At 42.7% G+C, this 18,410-nt stretch overlaps 1 protein-coding gene across 3 annotated transcripts in view; it reads right to left on the bottom strand.

The window, feature by feature from the left end:
- The window catches only part of LOC112256098 (platelet-derived growth factor receptor beta), a 38,823-nt gene that overhangs the window by 1,970 nt on the left and 18,443 nt on the right, over nt 1–18,410 (bottom strand). Inside the window, exons 2-22 of one of the 3 annotated variants that reach the window (XM_024429086.2) lie at nt 15,044–15,119; nt 14,416–14,697; nt 13,925–14,182; nt 13,398–13,528; nt 11,714–11,879; nt 10,207–10,387; nt 9,677–9,792; nt 9,263–9,386; nt 8,759–8,967; nt 8,407–8,501; nt 8,153–8,285; nt 5,187–5,291; nt 4,929–5,039; nt 4,516–4,675; nt 4,160–4,326; nt 3,547–3,665; nt 3,234–3,356; nt 2,885–2,996; nt 2,266–2,365; nt 2,042–2,147; nt 226–509 (exon numbers count right to left, since the gene is read on the bottom strand). In XM_024429086.2, the coding sequence (XP_024284854.1) occupies nt 226–509; nt 2,042–2,147; nt 2,266–2,365; nt 2,885–2,996; nt 3,234–3,356; nt 3,547–3,665; nt 4,160–4,326; nt 4,516–4,675; nt 4,929–5,039; nt 5,187–5,291; nt 8,153–8,285; nt 8,407–8,501; nt 8,759–8,967; nt 9,263–9,386; nt 9,677–9,792; nt 10,207–10,387; nt 11,714–11,879; nt 13,398–13,528; nt 13,925–14,182; nt 14,416–14,697; nt 15,044–15,092 (3,131 nt within the window). In that variant the 5' untranslated portion in view covers nt 15,093–15,119. The remainder of the gene's footprint in view (nt 1–225; nt 510–2,041; nt 2,148–2,265; nt 2,366–2,884; nt 2,997–3,233; nt 3,357–3,546; nt 3,666–4,159; nt 4,327–4,515; nt 4,676–4,928; nt 5,040–5,186; nt 5,292–8,152; nt 8,286–8,406; nt 8,502–8,758; nt 8,968–9,262; nt 9,387–9,676; nt 9,793–10,206; nt 10,388–11,713; nt 11,880–13,397; nt 13,529–13,924; nt 14,183–14,415; nt 14,698–15,043; nt 15,120–18,410) is intronic. The other 2 variants (XM_024429088.2, XM_024429087.2) reach the window with 2 other exon arrangements.

The raw sequence follows: 18,410 nt of genomic DNA, 5'->3' as shown, positions 1-18,410 counted from the left end.
TTAAATATCCTGTGCACTGTATGCACAATCCTTATTGCTCACAATGTATACATCGTAACATAAAACAGCTTTTGTCTAAATCCCACATCTGGCTGTGTGGGTTGGTGTTGTAACAATACAAGATCCTCTAGAGTAAATCTGACTCATCTGTCCTGCATACCAAGCACTTGGCACACATCTGCAGTCAGTCAGTCAGTCAGGCAGACGTATGTCAGACGGCTATACCTTGCGAGGCTTTTCGTTGGCATGTCGTTAGCCTCGGAGCAGACTTCCTCCTCAGGCTTGGGGTCTGGGATGGGGATGATGTAGTCGTTGTAGGAAGCTTCCTCACCATCTGCCTCGGATCTGAAGTCCCCAGTGAGGGGGTAGGGGTTTGTGTCCTGGGGGGTAGCAGGGGCGGTGGACGGGGTTAGGGCCGGAGTGGGGAAGTGAGAGGAGAGCCTGGGTTTGGTGCGGACCACGGCTGGGTGGTCACGCTTGAAGAACTCATCGTTGACCTGGCAGTATCTCTACACCAATAAACAATCAATAACATATATCTACAATCAATAAATACCAAACTGATGCATGAATCATACATCCATAAACAATGCATACATATTTCACATACACTACCATTTAAAAGTTTGGTTGTCACTTAGAGATGTCCTTGTTTTTGAAAGAAAAGCAAATTATTTGCTCCATTAAAATAATTGATCAGAAATACAGTGTAGACATTGTTAATGTTGTAAATGTCTATTTTAGCTGGAAACGGCTGATTTTTAATGGAATATCTACATAGGCGTACAGAGGCCCATTATCAGCAACCATCACTCCTGTGTTTCAATGGCACGTTGTGTTAGCTAATCCAAGTTTATCATTTTAAAAGGCTAATTGATCATTAGAAAACCCTTTTGCAATTATGTTAGCACAGCTGAAAACATTTGATCTGATTAAAGAAGCAATAAAGCTGGCCTTCTTTAGACTAGTTGAGTATCTGGAGAATCAGAATTTGTGGGTTCGATTACAGGCTCAAAATGGCCAGAAACAAAGAACTTTCTACTGAAACTTGTCCATCTGTTCTTGTTCTGAGAAATTAAGGCTATTCCATGCGGGAAATTGCCAATAAACTGAAGATCTTGTACCAAGCTGTGTACTTCTGCCTTCACAGAACAGTGCAAACTGGCTCTAACCAGAATAGAAAGAGGAGTGGGAGGCCCTGGTGCACAACTGAGCAAGAGGACAAGTACATTAGAGTGTCTAGTTTGAGAAACAGACGCCTCACAAGTCCTCAACTGGCAGCATCATTAAATAGTACAGCAGCAGTCTCAACTTCAACAGTGAAGAGGCGACTCCGAGATGCTGGCCTTCTAGGCAGAGTTCCTCTGTCCAGTGTCTGTGTTCTTTTGCCCATCTTAATCTTTTCTTTTTATTGGCCAGTCTGAGATATAGCTTTTTCTTTGCAACTCTGCATAGAAGGCCAGCATCCCGGAGTTGCCTCTTCACTTCATTTTCAGTAATAAGAATAGACTGATCAGTATCAGAAGTATCAGAAGAAAGTTGTTTCTGGACATTTTGAGCCTGTAATCGAACCCACAAATTCTGATTCTCCAGATACTCAACTAGTCTAAAGAAGGCCAGTTTTATTGCTTCTTTAATCAGAACAATTGTTTTCAGCTGTGCTAAAATAATTGCAAAAGGGTTTTCTAATGATCAATTAGCCTTTTAAAATAATAAACTTGGATTCGCTAACACAACGTGGCATTGGAACACAGGAGTGATGGTTGCCAATAATGGGCCTCTGTACACCTATGTAGATATTCCATTAAAAATCAGCCGTTTCCAGCTACAATAGTCTTTTACAACATTAACAATATCTACACTGTATTTCTGATCAATTTCATCTTATTTTTATGGACAAAAATGTTTGCTTTTCTTTCAAAAACAAGGACATTTCTAAGTGAAACTTTTGAATGGTAGTGTATGTCAATGTGGAAACACCTTGGTCCTCAGATGCACAGATACATGTAAAGCAGAAGAACCCTGTATATTAATAAGGTACCTTTTTATAGCTGTCTGTGAGCATGTTCCCCATTGTGTGCACCAGAAAAGAGAACTCTGGTCTTCTCTCGTACTTCTCATCCCAGCACTTCTGCATGACTTCATAACTGAAGGACAAGGTACAGAAAATATAAATTTACTTTCTTAAATTCTCTCTGACACACAATACTAGAATCCTGAGAGGTCTTTGGGAGGGATGGTCTTGGTGCCATTCTAGAGACTTACACTTCATCAGTGGCGTGGTTAGGTTTGGCCATGCGATATCCTCTCTTTAAGGCACTGTAGAACAGCTCATTCATGGGCAGATCAGGGTAGGGGGCTCCTCCTGTCAGAACATAAAACAATATTTAAAAGCTGATCAGTCTGAATGTACTTTGAAAATCTTAAAGTCATGCTGAATCAAGAGTTTCCAAAAGTTTTGTTTTCCAAGAAAAAGGTTGTTTACAAATCACGCGGCTTCACCCTAAATGAACAACTTCTCAATAGGTGCTCTTGTTGTCACGGCAGTTTCAAAAAGATTTAAAAAATCCCCAAATGAATTGATTATGAACCCTGACTGTAGATAACATCAAGAACTCATCTGACCCTGAAGACAGACTCAGGATTAGATAATCTGATAGACAACTTCATGGCCTGTCTGTTAAAACAGAGTGAAACCTTTATACGTTCATATTAAATAAACAGGGTCATGTAATCAAAAGTTGCACCCACACTACTACTAATATTTCTGAACGTAAATGAACTCCAGTTAATAGTTTGTTTTGGTTTAATCAAACAGTAATCTCTTGTCCTCCATCTATCTAGTAATAATTAATGGGGTTCTGTTTCATGTATGTCCTCCTACCCAGGGTGAAGATCTCCCAGAGCAGGATGCCATAGGACCACACGTCACTCAGGGTGGTGTACAGGTTATGGAAAATACTCTCTGGGGCCATCCACTTAAGAGGAAGGAAGGTCTGAGAGGGGGAAGAGGTCAGAGGTAAGATTAGCATCAGCCAGGTACTGAGAAGTAGGTTACAGTAGCAGTTATGGCTAATTACAATTGAAGTAGGTTGAAGGTCATAATCTATGGTGTTGTCTTACTGTTATCTTTCAAAATGTACGTAGTGGTTACCATAATGGTCATGTAATGTTTCATGTGTTTGAGTGACCCTGAGTGACCCTGAGTGACCCTGAGTGAGCCTGCCACTCACGCTGCCTTTGGAGACGTAGTTGGAGTCGTGCATGATGTCTCTGGCCAGACCAAAGTCACAGATCTTCACCAGCTTCCCCTCACAGATCAACACGTTCCTGGCGGCCAGGTCACGATGGACACACTAGGGAGGACAGGGTTCAACAACAGGGTTACAGGGAGAAATGGTCTGCTGGGACATTTAGTACAGATGATGAAGTATATTCTATATCCAGGTCTGTACTTTACTAACCTGGCACAATAAAGAATAATACATAAATATAGAGCAATAAAGTTTTGATTCATCTAAAATAATACAATATAACATAACATACGTTCTTGGAGGCAAGGAACTCCATGCCCTTGGCCACCTGGTAGCTGAAGCCAATGAGGTCAGAATAGCTGAGGGTAGGGCAGTCACTGATGACCAGGGCACTGTCCACTGTGGTCTGGTCTGGCAGGGAGGGCAGAGACATTGATTGAAGGGTTCAGAGGTCAAAAAGAGGAAGGAGACAATGTAAAGGTGAATCGGTGTTCAGGTGTTACACATGGACAGCATATACAGTATGTGTATAGTGACGCCGACTTGCTAAAATACACAGAGAGGCTTCTGGAGGTCAAATAAACAATATCACTGTCCTTTCCTGTCTGCCAGTCAGTCCGCCCATCCTTTCACATGTGTTTCCCATATGTCTGGCATGCAATAGACAAGAGGAGGCTGGTGGGAGGAGCTATAGGAGGATGGGCTCATTGTAATGGGTGAAATGGAATTAATGGAACGGAGTCAAACATGTGGTTTCCATATGTTTGATGTGTTTGATATTCCATTCCAGCCATTACAACGAGACAGTTCTCCTATACCAGGCTCCCTTGCAATAGACCTACATTGTAGAAAGTATACAGTACGCTTTGGCTTTGTTATTAGCATGTATTTATTGGACTCCATACCTTGTTCCTGGTAAAGGTGGTGCTGGTAGGGCGACTCATATGGAGAAGGTTGGATGTCAGTGTATTTGATGGTGTCTTTAAGCTCCTGCATGGGGACGTACACCGTGGGCTCGTCCTTACTCATGTCCATGTAGCCACCGTCAAACTCACTGCCAAACGACACGTAGCTGCCAAGATATTTGGGACACATTAGGATAGTGGAAAAAACCACAAACAAATGCTCAATGTATGTATGGCCTCATTTTTGTAATTGACAGCTTGTCTTTTTTGCTCCCATTCATATGTGGTTATACATTTAACCTCTACTTCATCTTCCAAACACAGACCCGAGCCCCAGAAGAGGAGGTAGCACTCACCCTTTCCTCTGGCTGAGAGGGGTGCTCCCTCCAGAGATGCGGCAACCAGAGTCCTCCTGGTTCTTCTCAGCGTAGTACTGCAGGAACGTGTGCTTGTTCCTGTGTAAGTAGTCCACCAGGTCTCCATAGCGACAGTACTCCGTCACCAGGTAGAGAGGACCTGAGATGTGAAAGTCACAAATAAAGGACACTTATTTCTCTTCATCAGAGAATCATTTGTGTGTCACACATGCAATTATGTGGTTAATCAAATTGAACGTATGTAGCTATGACGTTATAGTCTCCCTAGGCAGATGGGTTGCCTCCCACATTAACAATGTTCCAGTATACATGGTGTTGCCCTAGGCATGGGATTTCAGAGGCTAATGACTTTAGTTTGGGATTGTTGCTGTGGTGATGGGGGCGGAGCTCACCCTGTTTGGTGCAGGCTCCCAGCAGGTTGACGATGTTGAGGTGAGGCCCCAGGTGGCTCATGATCTTCAGCTCTGACATCAGAGCCTGGGTCTCACTCCTCCTGGCTGTGGCTGGTGGTCAGAGGTCAGAGGACACAAAGGTTAGTGAACAAGAACTAAGACTGAAACTGGATTGTTATCTTACCAAACAAACCAAGGACAAGTTGGCTAAAGCAGAAACATACTGAATCAAAACTGCAGATGATTGTTACCACTTACATTTGAGCATTTTTACTGCCACCTTCGTGCTGGACTGGGAATGACTGAGACCGTAGGCAGTCGCCTCGACCACCCTGCCAAACGCCCCGGACCCAAGAGTACGACCTGGAACACAACACAAACATGGCTAAAGTCAGAAACACAAACATTGCCCAAATCAGAACAGTCAATATGTCAACGTTTTAACTTGTATTGTCCTTATTAAATACACGATCAAATAAATATTGGCGGTGGTATCCGCATATACAGTGCATTCGGAAATTATTCAGACCACTTCCCTTTTTCCACATTTTGTTACGTCAAAAAGAAAGAACTACATCCACCGTGGTCCATTGCTTTCACCCTCCCTACGCTTTGAGATCAGTGCAAATAAAGGAGAGGCGATGAGGATAAAAAAGTATATTCAGACTTAAGACTATGGAGAGGCAACATGGCTCAACATTGACCTATACTTATCATCTGACTGACCTATACTTATCATTGTGGTTTGTTAAATCCCTCATCAATCTACACACAATAATCTATAATGACAAAGCGAAAACAGAAATACCTTATTTATATAAGTATTCTGACCCTATGCTATAAGACTCGATATTGAGCTCTGGTGCATCCTGTTTCCATTGATCATCCTTGAAATGTTTACCACCTGTGGTAAATTCAATTGATTGGACATGATTTGGAAAGGCACACACCTGTCTATATAAGGTTCCATAGTTGACATTGCATGTCAGAGCAAAAACCAAGCCATGATGTCGAAGGAATTGTCCGTAGAGCTCCGAGACCGGATTGTGTTGAGGTACAGATCTGGGGAAGGGTACCAAAAAATGTCTGCAGCATTGAAGGTCCCCAAGAACATAGTGGCCTCCATCATTATTATAATGGAAGAAGTTTGGAAACACCAAGACTCTTCATAGAGCTGGCCGCCCGGCCAAACTGAGCAATCGGAGGAGAAGGGCCTTGGTCAGCCAGGTGACCAAGAACCCAATGGTCACTCTGACAGAGCTCCAGAGTTCCTCTGTGGCGATGGGAGAACCTTCCAGAAGGACAACCATCTCTGCAGCACTGCACCAATCAGGCCTTTATGGTAGAGTGGCCAGATGGAAGTCACTCCTCATTAAAAGGCACATGACAGCCTGCTTGAAGTTTGCCAGAATGCACCTACATGACTCTCAAACATGGTGGTGGCAGCATCATGCTGTGGGGATGTTCTTTCAGCATCAGGGACAAGGAGACCAGGATTGATTAAAACACACTATTTTGCAATGAAGGTCTACAATAGCTTTAACAGCACACTGTAAGGTAGCATCATGGTGAAGCCGGAAGACAGCTAGTTTCCGTCTTCATCTGGGTACATTGACTTCATTACAAAACCTAGGAGGATCATGATTCTCACCCCCTTCCATAAACTTGCACAGTAATTATGACAACTTTCTGAGGACGTCCTACAACCTATCAAAGCCCTTGCAGCATCAACTGACATGTTGTCCACCCAAAAGGATGAGAGCATGAATGTAGTACTGAAATCAAAGGCTACAGCTATCTAGCACTGCAGTACATAAAATGTGGTGAGTAGTTGACTCAAAGAAAGAGATAGACAATAGTTTCATAGTTTAACCGTTTTAAAACAGCCGTTATTCCTCATCCAACAAACTTTACAGTTGGCACTATGCATTGGGGCAGGTAGTGTTCACCTGGCATCCGTTAAACCCATATTCGTTAGTCGGAATGGTGAAAGGTGATTCATTACTCGAGAGAATGCGTTTTCACTGCTCCAGAGCACAATGGCTGCAAGCTTTACACCACTCCAGCCGACTCCTGGCATTGCCTGTGTGCGGCTGCTTGACTATGGAAACCCATTTCATGAAGCTCCCGACGAACAATTATTGTGCTGACGTTGTTTCCAGCGGTCACGTGTTGCAACCGAGGACAGACAATGTTTACGAACTGACTTGTTGGAAAGGTGGCATCCTATGACGGTGCCATGTTGAAAGTCATTGAGCTCTTCAGTAAGGCCATTCTACTGCAATTGTTTTGTCTATTTTTTTTTTTTTTTTAGGCAAGTCAGTTAAGAACAAATTCTTATTTTCAATGACGGCCTGGGAACAGTGGGTTAACTGCCTGTTCAGGGGCAGAACGACAGATTTGTACCTTGTCAGCTCGGGGATTTGAACGTGCAACCTTCCGGTTACTAGTCCAATGCTCTAACCACTAGGCTACCCTACCATCTATGGAGATTGCAAGGAGGTGTGCTCAATTTTATACATCTATCAGCAATGGGTGTGGCTGAAATGGCTGAATCCACTAGTTTGAAGTGGTGTCCACATACTTTTGTATATATTGTGTATGTTTACTATAACATTAATGTGGTGACAATGATGGAGGCTGTGTGTAGCGGTTAGCTGTGATGATTGGTTTGGCTTGGAAAGTTTTTTTTGCCTGGTCACAGACAGCTGATGTGTTGTGCACTGAAGTCCACAAGCAAAGCAAAAAGGTGAGGAGGAGAGTGCGTAGATGCGAGAAGGAATTATACAATGAGCAACATGATCATGCTGTTTGTATGTGGCTACTATGAAACTGAACTGTGTTTGCGTATGATCAGGGGTGTATTCATTCCGTCGATTCTGTTGAAAAACGTTTCTTAAACGGAAGCAAACGGAATGAAACGGGGATAAACATACTTGAATGTGCAAGGCGGTATTGAATAACTTTCATTCACAGGCTAGGTTCTGCAACCTCATGATGGGTATATGGAAAATTCTAGTATCATGTAGTAGCCTAAATCTATCGCTGTTACATTGAACTGGGTGAATGAAATACGAATGACAGTCATCCATTATGCTGTAATAGAAATAATGCCATTCTCATGAAAAAAATAATTGTCCTCCCTCATCTTAAACGGCAAGACCGCCACTGCAGTGTATATTGTGCATTGGTACCCCCCTTCTCCCGTGGTTCATGTTACTTACCCAGCACCAGGCTGTCTCGAGCCATCTCCCATGCCAGGTCGTAGGGCAGGTGGATGGGGTCGACGTAGATGTACTCATGGCCATCCAGACTCACTGACTCTATCACCTTCCATCTAATCTCATAGCGAGGCTTCTGAGGCAACACAGAATAGTTAGAGTTACCCAATCACTCAGGGACATTGAGATACTATGAGTGAGTTGATTGTAGTTGTTGTTTAAACATTATTCACTGTGTCCTCTCTGTGTAGTCTCACCTTCCTCCACACAGCGATGAGGATGATGATGGAGGTGATGAGGATGACCACCAGGGGTAGAACCGCAGCCAACACTGCCACCTGGGAGAACAGAGCTGGAACACAACACAGAACATTAACATCCAACTATTACATAGTAGAAATACAGTAGTCTACAGATTTTTTCCTGGTAAAACATTCACCCAGAACATAAACTAAGAGCCTGCATACCCTGCAACTCTTCAGGACTTGAGTTGCCTACTTTATCCTTCCTTGAATAGAGTATGTGTACGTAGATACATAGAACCCAATAGATAAAATAATGTCTTCATATAATATCATCAATATGTTGTCTTCTATTTGAGATACGTACTGCTGGACACCAGTTTGACGTCTCTCCTGCGGACTCCTCCCTCGTTGCTGGCCTCACAGCGGACGGTCACCTGTTGGGGCTTGTGGAAGGTGACCTGGCTGCGGACCTGGCCCACCTTACGGCTCTCATTGAAACTGATGTTGGTCTGGATACTCAGGGTCTCAGGGTCTGACACCAGGGGATGCCACACTGTGCTCCGGTTACTGCACCTGGGAGAGATGTTCTAATGATAATCAATAATGCAGTAGTACAGGTGTACTACTACTGCTTCCTCTACTCAGTTGTGTCAGAGGTAAATGCTGTCAGCTAATCCCCTCAGAGCAGACTCGGGTATAGTAGCAGTCTAATAACCCATAGCTGGCCTGACTTCAGTTTAAACTGCAATTACTAAAACACAAATGGCAAAAACGAGTGTAAGCAAAGTGTGCCCTCTAGTGTTCACAGTGTGACAGAGACTGTGATGATGATGATGATGATGATGATGATGATGATGACATGACTCACTTGAGCATGCTGTCACAGCTGAAAAACTGTATGGATGGGGAGGGGACCCCCTCGGCCACACAGGTCACTGCATGCCTCTTCCCTGGGAGGTGGTGGTCCGACAGGTCTGTTATCTGAGGGGGAACTACACAGACAGGGATACAGGGTTAGGAACTACATATCCCCCGACTCTAGATGATAAGTATAGGTCAATGTTGAGCCATGTTGCCTCTCCATAGCCTTAAGTCTGAATATCCTTTTTTATCCTCATCGCCTCTCCTTTATTTGCACTGATCTCAAAGCGTAGGGAGGGTGAAAGCAATGGACCACGGTGGATGTAGTTATTTCAAATCAGTGCTGATGACGAAAAGGAGGAGTCACATAAGACTAATGAGATACACCCCAATGGTTTATATTTCTTTAAAGGCTACTCACCTTTGACCTCCAGATCAAATGTCACTTCCTTGGTGTCGTCTCCGTTGGCGACGAGAACAGTGTAAAGTCCCTTCTGTTCCGTCCTGATCCTCACCAAGGTCAATATGCTGACGTACCTGAGTTAGAAGAGAAAATGAGAGCCACACCGTTATAAACGTCATGAAATCATTCACAACTGATCCTGGAAAAACCATATGTTAGCAGGACCAAAGCATCTTAATCAATCCATCAACATCTGTAAGACCCTAAGAACTTCTGAGACATCCAGTCCCTATCAGTCAATGCAAGATAATACCAACAGGTAACCCAATCCTCTCAGACAGCAAGGCTACATCATTTAACACCCGCAGGAACCAGAGAGGGTAAATTCCCCAATGAGTGGCTAACATGATGCATTGCATACCATGCAAGTGTACTTGTAAATCCTGTTGATCTGTTGTTCTGCTTTCATACAATGACAAATAGACCAAGTCATTGATAAATTCAATCTCCAAATTGATTAGAATTGATGATCGTCCAGGTGGTCTCACCTGGTCTCGTGCTCCTGCCTGGTGATGACGGTGTTGTCTCCGTTGACGGTGGCGTTGTCTTTGGTCCAGCGGACACGTGGAGCAGGGTAGGACTCGATCTCAACCCTCAGCTCTACGTTCTGGTGCAGCTGGGCCGAGACGTTACGCTCCTGGACAGACCTCAGCTCCACGAAGCCTCGCTCTGACGGAGGAGGAAGGTTGTCATTAGTGACCACATTATAAGTAGAGCACCTCTGTTTACTTCCTGAAAGAACATGTGGCCTGCAGGAGCGAAGAAATAGACTAATAGGATAAAACTTCCCTTGCCTCGGTGAAAGACTGGCACCCAGGCAAGGGAAGAAACCATTAAGGCCTTTACATCGTGATCCATAGCTCTATACCCAGTGTTCTTATAATCTGGTGCCCAGTATGGGATAACCTATACACTATGATATCAAACGTACCTTGTATTAAATGCACTGTATTCAGTTTATTGCTAATTAGGTACTGTATACAATGAGGTAGTTATTGTTTAAACTGCTGCTACTTGCTGTTTATTATCTATGCATAGTAACTTTACCCCTACCTACTGTACATGTACAAATGACCACGACTAACCTGTACCCCTGCACATCGACTCGGTACCTGTACCCCCTGTATATAGCCTCGTTATTTTATTTTGTTACTTTTTATTCAATTTTTTACTTTAGTTTGTTTAGTAAATATTTTCTTAACTCTATTTCTTGAACTGCGTTGTTGGTTAAGGGCTTGTAAGTAAGTATTTCACTGTAAGGTTTATTCGGTGCATGTGACAACTACAATTTGATTTGATTGATGGCGTGCTCTATTGAAATGGTTGAAAGGAGGATCTGTCATTTCCAGTGGGCTGTCCAGAGCATTCGTCCAGAGCACTGGAGAGAGACAGATTCACAGCAAGCATACCCTGGCTCTGAATTAGGCAGTTTATACATGTCTGGTTACTGTGGCCTAAATATAACACACCTCAGTGGGATCAGAGTAAGCAGAGGCACGACTGTAGCTTAGGCTACATCCAATACTCAAAGACGGAGAAGGTGAAAGAGAAAAATGTTGGTTTTACCCTTCAAAAAACATTAGCAGTTAGCTGCAGTTAAGTTGAATGATTTTTTATCATTTTAAGTAACTTCAGAAGTTAAAAACACAGATAAAAAATATTTCCAGTTTGCACTGCTGTTTCTGATTCTATACAAACCCTCAGATTGGAGAATTTTGTAGATTAATGTTATTAAAAATAATAATTCAATATTAATTTGATTTTAATTGATGGTGATCTCACAAAACACAGATGCTTGTATTCTCAATGATGATAGCAAGCTACATGAAAAAGTAAAATAAATCAAATGTGGTTTATTTGAACAGAACTCTCTCTCACCTAGTGCATGGAGGTTCATGTTATGAATGGAGCTCTTTCAGTCTAAAAAAGACCCATAATAATAAGCAATCCAGTCATAGTTTGTTTTGAGAGAGTCTCTCCCTGTCTCCTTCTCACCGAGGACGGTGATGTTGATGTTGGCGGTTGCCCTCTGGTCCTGGACACTCTCGTGAACGTGACACACGTACTGCCCTGTGTTGGCCAGCGTCGCCTTAGAGACGGTGAGGCAGGAGCGCATGCTCTGGGACAACAGGATGTCTGTCAATGGCTCGATGAAGTCCACCTGGCAGACACAGGAGAGGAAAGGGATGCATCAGTAACATTTTGAAGTCTGTGAGAAGACTTTTGAAGTACAAACTAAGTAATCATAGCCACAGGAAGTACGGGTGCTGGAGGTGCTGCAGAACCCCCTGATAAATTTAAATACATTTCTTCAAATTATATTAAAAAAATACCAACTTTGTTCCATTGTGGCAATAGACATATCATCTATAGAAGTGTCTTGGAACCACTAAACCTGGTCATTTGAATGTCAAAGGAAAATTCCACACAACTATATTTTGGTATTTGTTTCATTAGTCCATTGTGTATATAGTCCCACAATGTTTTGCATGTCAGAAATCAAGTTTTCTAGGTATTTAATTTTCAAAATACACAAATACAGCCAGTATGATGCATGTTGCGTCATATGATGCAAACACAGCATCATATCATGCACAATGCATCATACCAGCTGTATTTGAGTATTTTGAAAGTTACATATCTTGAAAACATGATTGCTGACATGCAGAAAAATGTTGGGGTGGAGTTTTCCTTTAAACGCTAGCGATGGCTGCCAGTCCTGACTGGAATGGGAACTGCCATCTATGTATTATATTGCCATGGTTTGCCTTTCGCAAATTTCTAAATACAATCGGGAGAAAAATGTACAGTTTGGAAAGCAAATGCCTACTGCTGAAAAGATTAATCTGTCTGCTAATCATTTTTTTCTCAACGATGTTTGAGCGATTCTGAGCGAACAGCACCGGTGAGAAAGCAAGGCTTCATCGTCAACACTGGGTTAGCTAGTGCCACTGGAACGTTTATTTAGTAGCCTACTGAAGCCTATAATATATATATATATTCCTACTAATATGTGCAATCTGTGTCTCTTCATTGGCCTGTTTGCATTCTAGACCAGGGCGTTTTTATTGGTCTCAGTTTGTCACTGTCAGAGTAGACACTTATTTCAGTCATTTGTGGAATTAAATAAATATTCTACTATTGTTTTCTGTCATAAATGACAAAGAATTGCATGAAATGCGTTCATAAAACCTTTTATTACCCTGCTAAAAACCTTTGTGTAGAAATTTTTTAAACGCCTCTGCTCGACTGTATCCCACTATGCAAACGAGATTATAGATGCACGCAAATGCTTTAATATAAAGGGAATAAAACATATAAAAAAATTACTCAAAACATCTTCTGCAGTTAGTCCCCCGGCTATTTAAGTAATATAAGATTCAACAAGTTTAACAAGAAGGTTTGATTTTATACACTTGTATAAGTATTATGTCAGTGAAATCCTATAGCAAGGGCCTTCAAACTTAAAACAATTTTAACACCGTCAATTTACTGTATTATCAATAATGATATGAAAACCATGTGTCTGTTGTGAGTGAGATTGAAACGGGATTTAACACATCTAGGTGTGGCTGAACAGACATCTTGATGTAATTTACTCTATGCCTCCCCGGGACGAGTGAAGGGAAAGTCAAACAAAAGGCCCTTGTTCTCTTCTCCTCTCTTCTCTCCCACTCACGTCTCTGTTGGGGTAGTCCCAGGAGAAGAAGACCAGCTCCACTCCATGCACCGTGCAGTTCACTGTCAAAGGCTCACCCTGCTTCAGCACCGTCTTAGACGCATTGATGTAGGCGTCGATTGTCTCCGGGACTAACTCGAGAAGTGTGTGGAGAGAGAGGGAGAAAGGAGAAGAGGGAGGGAGGGAGGCAGAGAGCAGGAAGGAGAAAAGTAGTTCATTGTTATTTTTGAGTCTGACATACAACAGCTTGATAGCCTTTTAAGTGAGACCAATAGATGAATACCCTTGTGCAATACTGCAATACTTTGTTTAATTCAGACATGTACATCAACAATGCTGTACAGTACAGGGCATGTAATTACAACCCGGGCAACATTCACATGGAGGTTGCATTATTGTAATATTGATGTTGATTAATGTGCATTGTCCCCTATAAATAAATAAACAAGCTATAGGTTTGAGCAGACAATAGTGTTCTTCTCTATACCAGCCCCATCACCGACCCCCTGCCCCTTCCAGGTACCCACCAACAATACTTAAGACGTAGAATTCCTGGGACTCTTTCTCCTCTCCTTTCAGCTCCCCACGACACACATAGGTCCTGTCCTCCAGGGATGCCCTGTAGCCCTCACTGGGGATGTAGACCCCTTTTAGGTGCATGTCACTGTCCGTCTCGTAGAGGGTGACGTTGATCTGGGGGTTGGTGACCACACAGGGGATGGTCCCCTCCTCGCTGGTCTTGGTCACCATGCCGTGGGAGCTCTCAATGAACCACACTTCAGGGTCTGTGTGGAGGAGAGGAAGACTTAGCTGGAGGAATAAGATAAATAACTTCACACCATGTGAGAGATAAGAAGATTTAATTCATATCATGATTGAACCAAGATATTGAGGCCTAAGAGCTGAGATTGCTGTTACAATATACAATATTTACCTGGGAATTGGGAACAAAACATTTGATTAAGCTAACCTAGGTTATTATCTGTGACAGAGTGTATAGTTATGACGGTGTTCTCACCCGGCACAAAGACTGCCACCTCTCTAGCCTCGTCCGTCAAAGCCTCGGCACAGACGTACACTCCTGTGTGTTTCCACGTCACGTTGTCCAGAATGAGAACACTGGTTGTGTTCTGGTTCTCCACTCCAAAATAAGGAATGTCGTCATTCCGCTTGAACCTCCATCCGACTGTCCCCCAGCTAGAACAGGTGAAGATCATGGAGTCGCCCGGTGTCATGACGACCTCGCTGTTGCTAGGGGAGATCTCCACGCAACGGTACTCAGGGCAGAAGTGCAAAAGAGCTGCAGTCAACACAAACAAGGAAAGATCAGGTTTGGGGTCAAATAGCTAGATCCCCAGGTCAAGGGTCAAAGGTTAATATAGCAATAACAACTCAGAAATCCATCCAATTACACAGTGATGAGGGATGTGAAGAGTCTGGAGGTGAAAGGAGGAGGGATGATAATTATATTTTTAAACTGATACAGGCTCTTTGCCTTCCATATTAAAGAACACAGGCAACAATCTCAATGGCAACTTAGCTGGACACTAGAGCTAGGCGTTTTTCCCCTACCATGTAACCTGACCAGGAAACACTCCAGTCAATACAGTATATTTTATGGTATTTCATTAGGTTGTTCCTCTCACCTGTTAGTAGGGCTGTCAGATGGAGAGTGGACACTCTGACACTCCTCATGGTGACAGGCTGCAGGAGAGATGTATTCTGCAAACATATTCAAAATAAAAACACTGAATAATATCATCTACATGATAGCCCTTGTTTTTATTCACTACATTCCTCCCAGTATATTGAGCTTTACCCGTGTGTTAAAGACAAAACCCCACACACACTCCCCACCCAGTCAAAGGTTGATTCACAGTCAAAGGCTGATTTACAGCCAAAGGCTGATTTGACAAACAAGTTGATTGAGAGAGAGATATAGATGACTCCAAGGCTAGGGTCCGGGTGTTGTTCTCTCCTACGCTGCTTAACCAGTGAGCTCACTCATCATGATGACAGCTCAGAACTCTGGGCATGGGGAGAGCAGTACTCACAGTTGGTCCGAACATTAATATCTCTTTACATACACAACTGATACGCTCATATCATGATGGATGTATTTTACCCCTGGAAGACCAACAGGGTTAGGGTTAACAAAGTTGGGAGCTTACAATATAAATCACATGTCATGACTGCACAATCTGTTCCTTATCCAAAAATACTATTTGCCACAGAAAGAGCCCTGGCCTAATCATGGAAATAGAATAAACAGAATAGATGTGGCTCTTAGAATACAATGTAAGTTCACTCCCCTCTCAAAAAAGAGATGTGGATTTCTGAACACAACATTCCGGTTCTATGTCCTGAATGGGTTCAGAGGAGAGGTATGTGATGGCTTGCTGAACACGGACAGAACAATGTTGGAGAGTTTTTGTTCTTGTTTTGCCAGTGTTCTGTCCAACTAACAAACAGGTCAGTGTGAGCCTCCTTAACACTCAGTCAGAAACAATGCTGCAGGGTCTTAAACTATTCAGCTGTTGTGTTCAACCACTAATTGGTTTCCAAGTAAACAAATGTAAGTAGGCAAAAGGGGCGACCACAAAACAGCAATAACAAACCAAATTTGAGGTTTTGTTTATAAACTGATGGTGTGCTATGGTGATACAATGTGTAGCTTTGTGTTTTAACACTCAACGCTGAGGCAAAATCTTAAATGATACCCTATTCCCCCATGCAGTTCACTACCAGACCCCTTTAGTAACATTCCCCCATATAGTTCACTACCAGACCCCTTTGGTAACATTCCAACATATAGTTCACTACCAGGCCCCTTTAGTAACATTCCCCCATATAGTTCACTACCAGGCCCCTTTAGTAACATTCCAACATATAGTTCACTACCAGACCCCTTTGGTAACATTCCAACATATAGTTCACTACCAGGCCCCTTTAGTAACATTCCCCATATAGTTCACTACCAGGCCCCTTTAGTAACAATTCAAAATATAGTTCACTACCAGACCCCTTTAGTAACATTCCAACATTTAGTTCACTACCAGACCCTTTAGTAACATTCCCCCATATAGTTCACTACCAGACCCCTTTAGTAACATTCCAAAATATAGTTCACTACCAGACCCCTTTAGTAACATTCCCCCATTTAGTTCACTACCAGACCCCTTTAGTAACATTCCAACATATAGTTCACTACCTGACCCCTTTAGTAACATTCCCCCATATAGTTCACTACCAGACCCCTTTAGTAACATTCCACAATATAGTTCACTACCAGACCCCTTTAGTAACATTCCAACATATAGTTCACTACCAGGCCCCTTTAGTAACATTCCCCCATATAGTTCACTACCAGACCCCTTTAGTAACATTCCAACATATAGTTCACTACCAGACCCCTTTAGTAACATTCCAACATTTAGTTCACTACCAGACCCCTTTAGTAACATTCCAACATATAGTTCACTACCAGGCTCCTTTAGTAACATTCCCCCATATAGTTCACTACCTGACCCCTTTGCTAACATTCCACAATATAGTTCACTACCAGGCCCCTTTAGTAACATTCCCCCATATAGTTCACTACCAGGCCCCTTTAGTAACATTCCCCCATACAGTTCACTACCAGGCCCCTTTAGTAACATTCCAACATATAGTTCACTACCAGGCCCCTTTAGTAACATTCCAACATATAGTTCACTACCAGGCCCCTTTAGTAACATTCCCCCATATAGTTCACTACCAGACACCTTTAGTAACATTCCAACATATAGTTCACTACCAGACCCCTTTAGTGACATTCGAGATGCAGACATATTTTGTTACTTTAAAGGCAGAGGTCAATATGTGCCAAAGGTGGCATGGCTCATCCCTCACAGACCACATACAGCCAATAACAGACCAGGAATGTATTCCTGAGTAAACACTTCATCATAATCTTGGAAGACAGAGGGAGAGATCTAGAACATAGAGAATGTGACAGAAGCAGGGAAGTAGGGGTGGAGGGGAGGAGGACAGGAGGGGTGGTTGTTGTTGTGTTGGAGGGGTGCAGCAGCAGACGTCTGGAAACAGTTAAGGATAGATCACAGGTCTGTATGCAGGACGAGGGTGGGAAACAGAGAGAGGGTGGAAGAAAGGAGCCTTGGGAAGAGAGGGAGGAGAAGGATGAGGATGAGGAAAACCTTTGAAGGAGTCAGTGGATAAAAAAACATCTTCAAAATTATTTGGGGTATTAAAATGTGTTTATTTCTATTTTGAACTGGATGACTGAAAGTGTACAATTAAAAGCATGTGTAGTAAAACTTCTCCAAATTCTAATCTAATCATGATACATCTGTGGCACAAGGCAAACTTTTATTAATTGTCCCATACATTATATTCAGGTTGAAATACTGTAAATGTATGAACTGTTCTGTTAGAAGTAAATAACAGAATCATAAAACGTGCTGAAAAAAAGTTTTAGTGTTAGTTTGCTTTACTGTAAAGCTTACTGTAAACCACTTTGGGTATTGTAGCCTATGAAAGGTTCTAAATAAATAAGATGAATTTCTTAAAATGTTAAATCCCCTGATTACCCAGCTAACAGTTCATCGAACATAGATATAGTGCATCTTTAGAGCTTGAAGCCTGTGTAAAGAAACTAGCACTTCCATTCCCCAAACTGAAACCCTTAAACTATTCCAACAACATGACTCGTACATTTCCTTCCCAATCTCCATCACCCTGATACTAGTTAGGGCCCCGTGTCATGTTTGACTGATTCCCGTTTTAGGTTTTTGTTGTTGTTCTCTCTCTCACACACACACACACACACACACACACACACACACACACACACACACACACACACACACACACACACACACACACACACACACACACACACACACACACACACACACACACACAGGCACACTTACTGGCAAGCATGCACACACACATTCACAAAGACACTCACAAGCACACGTGCACACACCCCCATACACCACACACACTCCA

This window comes from Oncorhynchus tshawytscha, linkage group LG08, assembly GCF_018296145.1.
Source record: "Oncorhynchus tshawytscha isolate Ot180627B linkage group LG08, Otsh_v2.0, whole genome shotgun sequence".
Taxonomy (NCBI): Eukaryota; Metazoa; Chordata; class Actinopteri; order Salmoniformes; family Salmonidae; genus Oncorhynchus; species Oncorhynchus tshawytscha.
The sequence above is the reverse complement of the archived record's forward strand: the minus strand, read 5'-3'. Positions and strand labels throughout refer to the sequence as shown.